The sequence below is a fragment of the Colobus angolensis genome, unplaced genomic scaffold (genome assembly GCF_000951035.1).
Source record: "Colobus angolensis palliatus isolate OR3802 unplaced genomic scaffold, Cang.pa_1.0 Scaffold61, whole genome shotgun sequence".
NCBI lineage: Eukaryota > Metazoa > Chordata > Mammalia > Primates > Cercopithecidae > Colobus > Colobus angolensis.
Window position 1 is genome coordinate 7,944,305 of NW_012119710.1, and position 9,494 is coordinate 7,953,798.

Sequence of the window (9,494 nt, forward strand, 5' to 3'; positions counted from 1 at the left end):
AAAAAAAAAAACACAAAAACAAAAACAGAATTTGAGGCCAAGTGCAGTGGCTCACACCTGTAATCCCAGCACTTTGGGAGGCAGAGGCTGGTGGATTGCTTGAACTCAGGAATTCAACACCAGCCTGGGGCAACATGGCAAAACCCTGTCTCTACTAAAAATTCAAAAATTATCTGGTTCTGGTGGCATGCACCTGTGGTCCCAGCTACTGGGGGAGCTGAGGTGGGAAGAATCACTTGAGCACAGGAGGCAGATGTTACAGTGAGCTGTCATGACACTGCCCTCCAGCCTGGGTGACAGAGTGAGACCCTGTCTCAAACAAAAGACAGAATTTGAATTCCTACATAAAACAGCCAACAATCTGAGAATCTAAATGGACAACATAAATTCAATTTATAGGGAAAATTTTTATTTTTTTGAAGTGAAGCAGGCCCAATATCAAAAACACTAAAAACTATTCCCCTGTACCAAGGTGGGATGTTGACTGTCAACTGAAGCAGCAGGGGCTGTTAAAACGACTCCTCTGCTCATGGCCCTCCAGAGTGGTGGTGAACAGCTTTTCTTTCCATTTCTCATGAAGACCAGGGCTTCTGGGCTCTCAGATTCTCGAGCAGAACAAATTACCATTGGACCAGTTCTTCTTCCCCTCCCCAACACCACTTCCTGCCTAGAAGCAGAAGTGAATCAGACAAACAATATGACTTTTAAAAAATTATTTAATTTAGTAGTTTTTTTTTTTGGAAAAAAAGCAATAAGGCAAAAAAACTGAAAATATATATAGTTGTGTTTTGTTTTCATGTGACTTTATTCCACCTGAAAGATTCTAAACTTCTTCCATTAGCGGGAATCTGATTGGGGATCAAGCCAGAAATGTAGTGCAGATGGCGAAGGAAGGAAAGGGGATAAAGCAGAGAAGTCCAATTTAGTTGGGGAATTCTCACTCTATCCAAAGCCCCAGATGAGGTCACTGCTTTTATGAGCCTCCTTGAAAGAAGCCTTGACATAACCCCTGGCTTATTTTGGGAATAAGGTTCTTAGGAGGAAATTCCCCAGCAGTCAAAGTCACTCCTCTCCCATGTTTATCACAACTAGGAAGGAAGGGATAGGGGAAGGAATAAAAGTACTAATTTACCCAGTAAAACCAATTTCCTCGCAGGGATGGCTTCCTTTGGAATGATATTTTCCCCCAGGACCCACGTTGGCTGAGGCTCAGCAGTTAAGGAACAAAACAAAAAATACTAACAAAAAGCATACAAGGAAGGCACCTCAATTTGTGATCCTCAACCAAGGGTGGGTGGCACAGGGATGATATTTCTCAACAAGACAACGAAAACAAATACAGAACTAACAGAGAAGGAAGCCAGGGCCCCACAGGAGCAATTATCTGATCCACCCCACACGACAGTGCTTTAAGCCCCACATACTAGGAAGAAAGTTCTTTTGGGGTTTAGCCCATGTGCCGGACAGAGCAGAATTAAACTGGAAGTTGCCCTCCGGACTTTCTACCCATACTCTTCCTAAAAAGAGAAAGAAAAGAGGCAGGAAAGAGGTTAGGATTTCATTTTCAAGAGTCAGCTAATTAGGAGAGCAGAGTTTAGACAGCAGGAGGCACCCCATGATACAAACCATGGACAAAGTCCCTGTTTAGTAACTGCCAGACATGATCCTACTCAGGTTTTGAATCTCTCTGCCCATAAAAGATGGAGAGCAGAGGAGTGCCATCCACATCAACACGTGTCCGAGAGAGAGTCTCAGGGAGACAAGGGATATCAAAAAACAAGATTCTTAATGGGAAGAAAATCAAACCAAAAAATTAGTTTTTTCTCTACATATATATAATATACAGATATTTAACACATTATTCCAGAGGTGGCTCCAGTCCTTGGGGCTTGAGAGATGGTGAAAACTTTTGTTTCAGATTAACTTCTCCTCTCAAATTCTGAAGTGTATCAGAATGGGACAGGCAATGTTTTGCTCCACACTGGGGCACAGACCCAAAATGGTACTGTGCCAGGAGAAAGAAGAGAAGCCAGAAAGACAATGAAGGATGGCACTGAGGGGGGGGGTGGGAAAGCAAAAGTGACTAGTAGTCTTTTCCCATCCTGCCTGTGTTCTCAGAAGCTCTCTGCCAGAGAAAGTCCACAAAACCCCTTTGTGAGGAGAATGCACCCCTCTTACCAACCACCAAAGTGGTCTCCAGTTGCTACTAAAGATGATGGAGAACAACAGAGGGGTGTTCGATGCAAGTAAAAACAGAAACTTCCAAGAATGTAACTCTGAATATTCCAGCCCTATAGAACAATCTCTCTCACAGGTGTTCCAATATCGCAGTTATCTCCGCGTGGACACTCCATTAAACCGACCCCATGTGTGAACACATTTGATGATGTTATACCTAAGCTCCACTGCAACCATTCACGATGCCTCCATTGGTAAGTCTTACATGTTTCTTTTTAAGGGAACTTCTAAATTCGGTTCTTGCTTTGAACAGCACCAAAATGCCCCTGAATCATAATCTTACGCAGATCTTGGCTGAGCAGGATACTACAAGGGGAGGGTAAGTGACATCATCTTAAACGGGGGCAGAGGGAGAAAGAAGAGCCCAGAATACTTGACTTTGTGGATGTGGAATACACTAACCTTCAGCCACTAAACCTCTCCCTTACAGACATAGTATCTCATATGTCGATTTCAGTTTCAATCAGCTAAGGCAACCAGCCAATCACCACCACTGGTGTCTCCTTCTGGTGATTGATTTGGAAAAAATGATTGGTCAAGAGAGACAAACTTGAGGAAAGCACTTGGCAAGAGAGTCACAACTGCCAGCTTTTCCACACATCCTCTGTCCTCTTCTCCATTAGATGCTCCTCTTTTTTGTTACTGCCATTTCAGAAAATGTCCGGGCATGAGCTCCAGTCCTGTTTTTCTTTACACTCCCAGTATTCTCCCCTATAAATATGGGTTAACTCCTTGGTAACAGGGTCCTTCTTCCGCTCAAACCACAGTGCCTTATAGGGATCATATGGTGTGCCTAAAAGGAAAAGAGAGGAAAGAAAAAAATTAGTGCTGGCATGCTCTATGCATCAAGAAAGAAGAGTAGAAGGGAAGTTCATTACCATCCTCTGTGGCTTTCATAGCTTCTGCTTCTCTCTTCTTTCTGGAAAGTCTTTGTTTTTCCTCCAGGCGCTGCTTCTCCGCATTTGCTTCATCCCAGCGCCCATTTTCCATCAGTCTCTGGTCAGGTCGTAACCGGCTGTCTGTGGGGGCAGTGCCACTTTCCCAAGCATTGAGAGTCAGAGCAAGCTCTGAGAAGTAATACATGTTTTCTGCATTCTTCCTAAAAGTAGAAGATAAGAAAAAGAAGTGGTAATCCCAGAGCCCAGACCCTATTTAAGGAGCAACAACAACTAAGTACACTGCCAAGGCCACATCACCAAGGCTGTTCTACAAAAACAGGGTCTGTGAAAAGGATCTAGGACCATGTCACGTTGCCCTAGCTAAAGGAGAGATCACTCCCCATCTCCTCCCCGGCATCACTCAGTTCCACAGTCTTCTGGTGTTGTGTGGCGCCCAGCTGAAATTATCTACATTCAATAGAAAGAAGGAAACATTCTACTGAATGAAAATTCCTCACTCCTGTTTCCTTAGTTTTCTTTTTAACCTCTCTCTGGGATAACCTTGGCTATCACTACAAACTGACTGTATTAGATGATGACAGGAAATAAGTGACCTCTATCTTGTTTCCAAAGTCCTGCACATTGTCTCAGGGATCGTTCTTTTCTGCTAGGCTTTTTTCTCTTATTATTTATTTATTTAGACAGTCTCACTCTGTTGCCTAGGCTGCAGTGCAGTGGCATGATCTCAGCTCACTGCAACCTCAAACTTCTGGGCTCAAGTCATCCTCATGCCTCAGCCTCTCAAGTAGCTGGGATTATGGGTGCGCACCATCATATGTAGCTAATTTCTGTATTTTTAGTAGAGACAGTGTTTCGCCATATTGGCCAGGCTGGTCTTGAACTCCTAATCACAAGGGATTCGCCTGCCCTGGCCTCCCAAAGTGCTGGGATTACAGGTGTGAGCCACCGCACCTGGCTGCTGATGGGCCTTTAGGCTAAATTGTTAACAGGTGGTAGGCACCTTCCTCCTCTAGCCACTTTTGAACAGTTTTGCTCTAAACAGTAGAAAAATATCCTTCTGAATCACAATCCAAAGGACCAAAGCACAAAGTATTTTTTGTCAGATGTAGTTTGGTTTGAAATAAGCATATCCTGCAAGTCAAATCACACAATGACAACCTTCTATTAATCTCTCCAAAGGTCTCAATTTCCCTTGCTCAATTCCTCACATAATTAAGTGAGAGGGCAGGCAGAAATGCCTTCGATATTGCTCCACAGTCAAGGGCAAAGTGGTAACTGGGCAGCATGCATGCTAATACTCACGGTAAAGGATTCCTTTTCCACAGCATGACCCGGCTATCCTCTGCTTCATGGCCTCTCTGTCGAGCATCACCCCCATTTTCCCCAATGACTGGCTGTACTTTGAAACATTCCATTTTCTCATCCCATGTCCCCAGAAGGGCGAAGTGGACTTTTCCTGATGGATCTGTCACTTCCCCTGTCACCTGCAAGGGTGGAGAACAGGGCTTGGCTATATAGAATTCATTGTGAATTAGCTTACCTGACTATACTGGAAGTCCTAGGATAAATACTGGTTAGATCCTGTTATAACAAACACCAGGGAGTCATCCAAATTATTATTATTATTAGAGATGGGATCTTGCTCTGTTGCCCAGGCTGGAGTACACTGATGCAATCATAGCTCACTGTGGCCTCTAACTCTAGGGCTCAAGTGATCTCTCACCTCAGCCACTCGAGTAGCTAGGACTACAGGCATGTGCCACCACATCTGGCTAATTCTTTAATTTTTTTTTTAGAGAAAGGGTCTTGCTATGTTGCCCAGGCAGGTCTTGAACTCCTTGGCTCAAGCAATCCTCTTTTTCTGCCTCCCAAAGTGTTAGGATTATAGGCATGAGCCACCATGCCTGGCTTCAAATTATTTTGTTGTATTTTTTTTCTGCTACTTGAAATAACTGAGCCATGACTTGGGGATTTCATTACCATTTTTTGTTATATGGGGATTTTTGGTAAACTTTTTATTTTTATTTTATACTCTTTGTTATTTTAAAATGTACAATTAAATTATTTTTGACTGCAGTCACCCTGTTGTGCCAGCAAATACTAGACTTTATTCTATTTTTTTGTACCCATTAACTATCCCCACTTCCTCCTTGCTCTCTGTCCCCTCCCCTCACTACCCTTCCCAGGGAGTTTTATATCAAAGATACATGTAGAAAAAGCATCAGACTGGTACTCAGAATTATATTTTCTTCTCTCCAGAAATTCATAGGGACCCATAAACAGATTGAAATCCCCAGCTATTCTTCAGTCTCCCACAGAAACTCATGACACAAATCATTATGGTGGTATCACACAACTCCCCATTAAACTTCTCAAACTTCTCAGGGATCAAACCCCTTCTTCCTGAAATCTTTTATTAGTCCTTCCTCTGTGTTTTCCCATTTACTTTCTCTTTTTTTCTTTTCTTCTTTTTTTTTTTTGAGACGGCGTTTCTCTCTTTTGCCCAGGCTGGAGGGCAATGGTGTGATCGGCTCACCGCAACCTCCGCCTCACCAGTTCAAGCAATTCTCCTGCCTCAGCCTCCCAAGTGGCTGGGATTTCAGGCATGCACCACCATGCCCGGCTAATTTTGTATTTTTTGTAGAGATAGGGTTTCTCCATGCTGGTTAGGCTGGTTTTGAACTCCTGACCTCAGGTGATCCGCCCGCCTCGGCTGTGTTTCCCATTTTCAATTTCTCATTGCTCTTGACACTTTCACTTTCTCACTTATTGTCATTCCCAGAAAAGAGAAGGAATTGTTTTAGTAATACAATATAGTATTTCTTGCTGACTTTCTCCTTCACCTCTACCTTTTTTTTTCTTTTTCTTTTCCTTTTTTTTTTTTGAGACAGAGTCTTACCCTGTCGCCCAGGCTGGAGTGCAATGGTGCGAGACTCACTGCAGCCTCTGCCTCTCAGGTTCCAGTGATACTCCTGCCTCAGCCTCCCGAGTAGCTGGGATTACAGGCACGTGCCACCACACCCAGCTAACTTTTGTATTTTTAGTAGAGACAAGGTTTCACCATGTTGGCCAGGCTGGACTCGAATTCTTAACCTCAGGCGATCTGCCTGCCTCTGCCTCCCAAAGTGCTGGGATTACAGCTGTGAGCCACCGCGCCCAGCCTTCACCTCTACTTTTTTTGAATCACTATATGTACACATACACTATATATAATGTACACACCCCCCACACCTCCCCACATGTATATACATTTCAGTCCTAAAGGAGTATGCTTTCTAAGAGATACATGCTAAGTGATGTAATTTAAACTTCCCTTACCTTTCTTGCTACATCCCGAGAGAAGTAGCTATAAGGAACGAATTTAAGATTACACTTGTCTCCTGTCTTGTGATTCACAATATCAATTTCACCAGACTGTAAAATGAAAAAATTCATAGTTTTATTAAGACTGGATAAATTCAATGTCTGCCAAACCCATGGTTCATAATTCTTTACTTTTCAATCTTACATTCTAGTAATCCCTTGTTTAAGATTCCGATCTTAACTAGCCTTGGGAATGCTACAGAATCCCTATGTAACCTTGGTTTTCCAGGTTGAGATCAAGACCAAGTGACCACTTGTTTTGAATTGTATCTCACATGTTAGATGGCATGATTTGACCTTCAGCACATATACTGAAATTCACATGATAATTTACCTTTCCAAACCAATCCCTCACTAGTACCCTTCATGAACTCTTCTGCTTAAATCAAAATACTCTACTCACAATTTCAAATTACATATGCTGGGTCTTTCTATACTTTACTCATTTCATTTTCCCTCTTTCCTTCTTTTTTTTTAAAAAAATTTTTTGTAGAGACAAGGTCTCACTATGTTGCCCAGGCTAGTCTCAAACTCCTGTGCTTAAGTGATCCTCCCAGTTTGGCCTCCCAAGATGTTGGGATTACAGGCATGAGCCAACATGCCCGGCCCATTTTCCCTTCCTTTCTATCTTCTGAATCCCAAACCACACTTTAAGATTCAGCTTAATTCCCACATCTACTGTGAGGCCTTTCCTGACTGCTCAGAAGACAGTATTCCCTCTTTTCTAAATTTACTGCAACCATTGTCTTAAGAGCAAACTGACAATTAATCAGATACTATCGTAGGGTATCTTTTATATTAGTGTATGTTGCTGCATACTTTCCAACCTACACATTGGTCATGTATCTCTAATGATATAATAACTTCTTGAGGGACATCTCATCAGACTTTGTATCCCCAGGACTTAGCATACCGCCTGGCAATAAATATTTGATGAATAATGAAAGGATTAAGAGTTAGGGCCATGTTTGTTTTTTCTACCTGTCGTAGCACCCAACACAGTCCTAGCAGAATAGTCATTGATGAATGTTATAATTTGGTCATTTATAAACAATAATTTGTGGTACAGAAACTTGGGGAGGTAGAGGTAGGGTTACTGCCTGAGAGAAATTCCTTAGGAGAAACTGATGAATCGGTAGCAACATTCTGGGACCAGTTCACATGTCCTAAATACTGCAGAAATATATCTACAGAGGTATTCTTTTAAACTTCACACGCACTTTAGGTACCTTTCCTCACCTGATCTATCCACAACTTGCCCACAATAATGTTGTGTACAGTTGTGGTAACTTTCTTCCAAGTGTAGTGGTGCCCAGTTGCATGGAAAATACAATGAATGGTACCTGGAAGCAGAAAGAGGTATCCAAATTAAGCCAAATGTCAGAAAAATAGCATCATGCAGCCTCAAAACAGTAATGGATTAATTTCTTTCTATTGATATTTATTATTTTTAGAAATAAAACAATAAAAATGACTTATACTTTCTTAAATGCTGGAAGTATTGACTGAATTTTTCTCACTTGACTTTTAACAATCTATGAATAAAACATAACTAAATGATGACAAACCCTGGCAACTGATATACCTCAGCCAGGGCGCTGTGTTCTATAACACAACTGCAAAATTCACAGAAACAAGTCAAATGTGCCCCAGCATGCATCGTGGAAGTAATTGCATTATGGAAGGAGCACACATTGGTAGTCTGTAATGGGACCAGGCTCTACTGTTAGTTACTAGCTGTGTGACCTTAAACAAACCACTTATCTAAGGCCCCTTAATTGTAAAAATGGAATAGTGGATAGAGCTGGGGCTTTGAAATCAGACAGCACTGGATTAAATCCTGGCTCTAGTCCTCATTAGATGTATGACCCTCTGTTATATAATGAAGAATAAAACCCTTATAATTTCCCAAGTGACAGGAGTATGTCTGTTATTTATGGTGGACCTTGACAATTTATACTAATGAGGTGACTCATGGTGGGCCCCAGAGAGCTAATGCTAACAACTTAGGATGAGAACAAGCCAGGCTCCAGCATGTGATTAGAGACAGGGTTTTGAGTCACCTGATACTGGGTTAACTTCCTGACCTCCGGTGATGAAAGAGGATCTGGATATTGAATTAAATCCTGCAATCAAACCTAAATAATGAAGCCCTACTAAAATCTCTGGACACCAAAGCTCAGCGGAGTTTCCTGGTTGATGAATATATCAATGTGCCAAGAGGGTGATGTGCCCTGATTCCATGGTGACAGGGCACAAAGTTCTGTGTTCAGGACCCTCCCAGACCTCACCCTATGGGTCCCTTCATTTGGCTGGCCCTGATTTGTACCCTGAATAATAAAACGGTAATGATAACTAGAGCACTTTCCCGAGTTCTGAGTCATTCTAAAGAATTATCAAACCTGAGGTAGTTGTGGGAACTCCTGAACTTACAGCCAGTTATCAGAAGTGCAGGTGGCCTAGGGCCTCCAACTTGTTGCTGGCATCTGAAGCAAGGGCAATCTTGTTGGGTACTATGCCCTTAACTTAGGGAATCTGCGGGAACTCTGGGTGGTTAGCGTCAGAATTGCATTACAGTATTGCACTATGAATGTTTCAAGGGCCTTGGTTTTATCATCTGTAAACTCGGGATAATCCGTCCTATTGTGCAGTAAATGTCTGTTTATTTGCCTAATAAAATGCTTGAAACATATAGCTGACTCCTGTTCCTATGAGTCAATCTCCAATGAATAACAAAATCAGTGGTTTCACAGGAGAGATAACTGAGGATTCAAAATAATCAAAAATTTAAAAAGATAGTTAATAATAGTCAATTCCAGGCCAGGTGGGATGGCTCACCTCTATAATCCCAGCACTTTGGAAGGCCAAAGCGGGCAGATCACTTGACGTCAGGTGTTCAAGACCAGCCTGGCCAACATGGTGAAACCCCATCTCTACTAAAAATACAAAAAATTAGCTGGGTGTGGTGGTGTGTGCCTGTAATCCCAGCTACTC

General features: G+C 42.3%; 1 protein-coding gene across 1 annotated transcript in view; it reads right to left on the reverse strand.

Annotated features, from left to right (window-relative positions):
• Positions 1 to 698: 698 nt before the first annotated feature.
• Positions 699 to 9,494, reverse strand: part of OSBP (oxysterol binding protein) — a 40,938-nt gene continuing 32,142 nt past the window's right edge. Inside the window, exons 10-14 of the mRNA XM_011963499.1 lie at positions 7,740 to 7,843; positions 6,456 to 6,551; positions 4,440 to 4,621; positions 3,117 to 3,337; positions 699 to 3,031 (exon numbers count right to left, since the gene is read on the reverse strand). Coding sequence (XP_011818889.1) covers positions 2,889 to 3,031; positions 3,117 to 3,337; positions 4,440 to 4,621; positions 6,456 to 6,551; positions 7,740 to 7,843 — 746 coding nt within the window. The 3' untranslated portion in view covers positions 699 to 2,888. The remainder of the gene's footprint in view (positions 3,032 to 3,116; positions 3,338 to 4,439; positions 4,622 to 6,455; positions 6,552 to 7,739; positions 7,844 to 9,494) is intronic.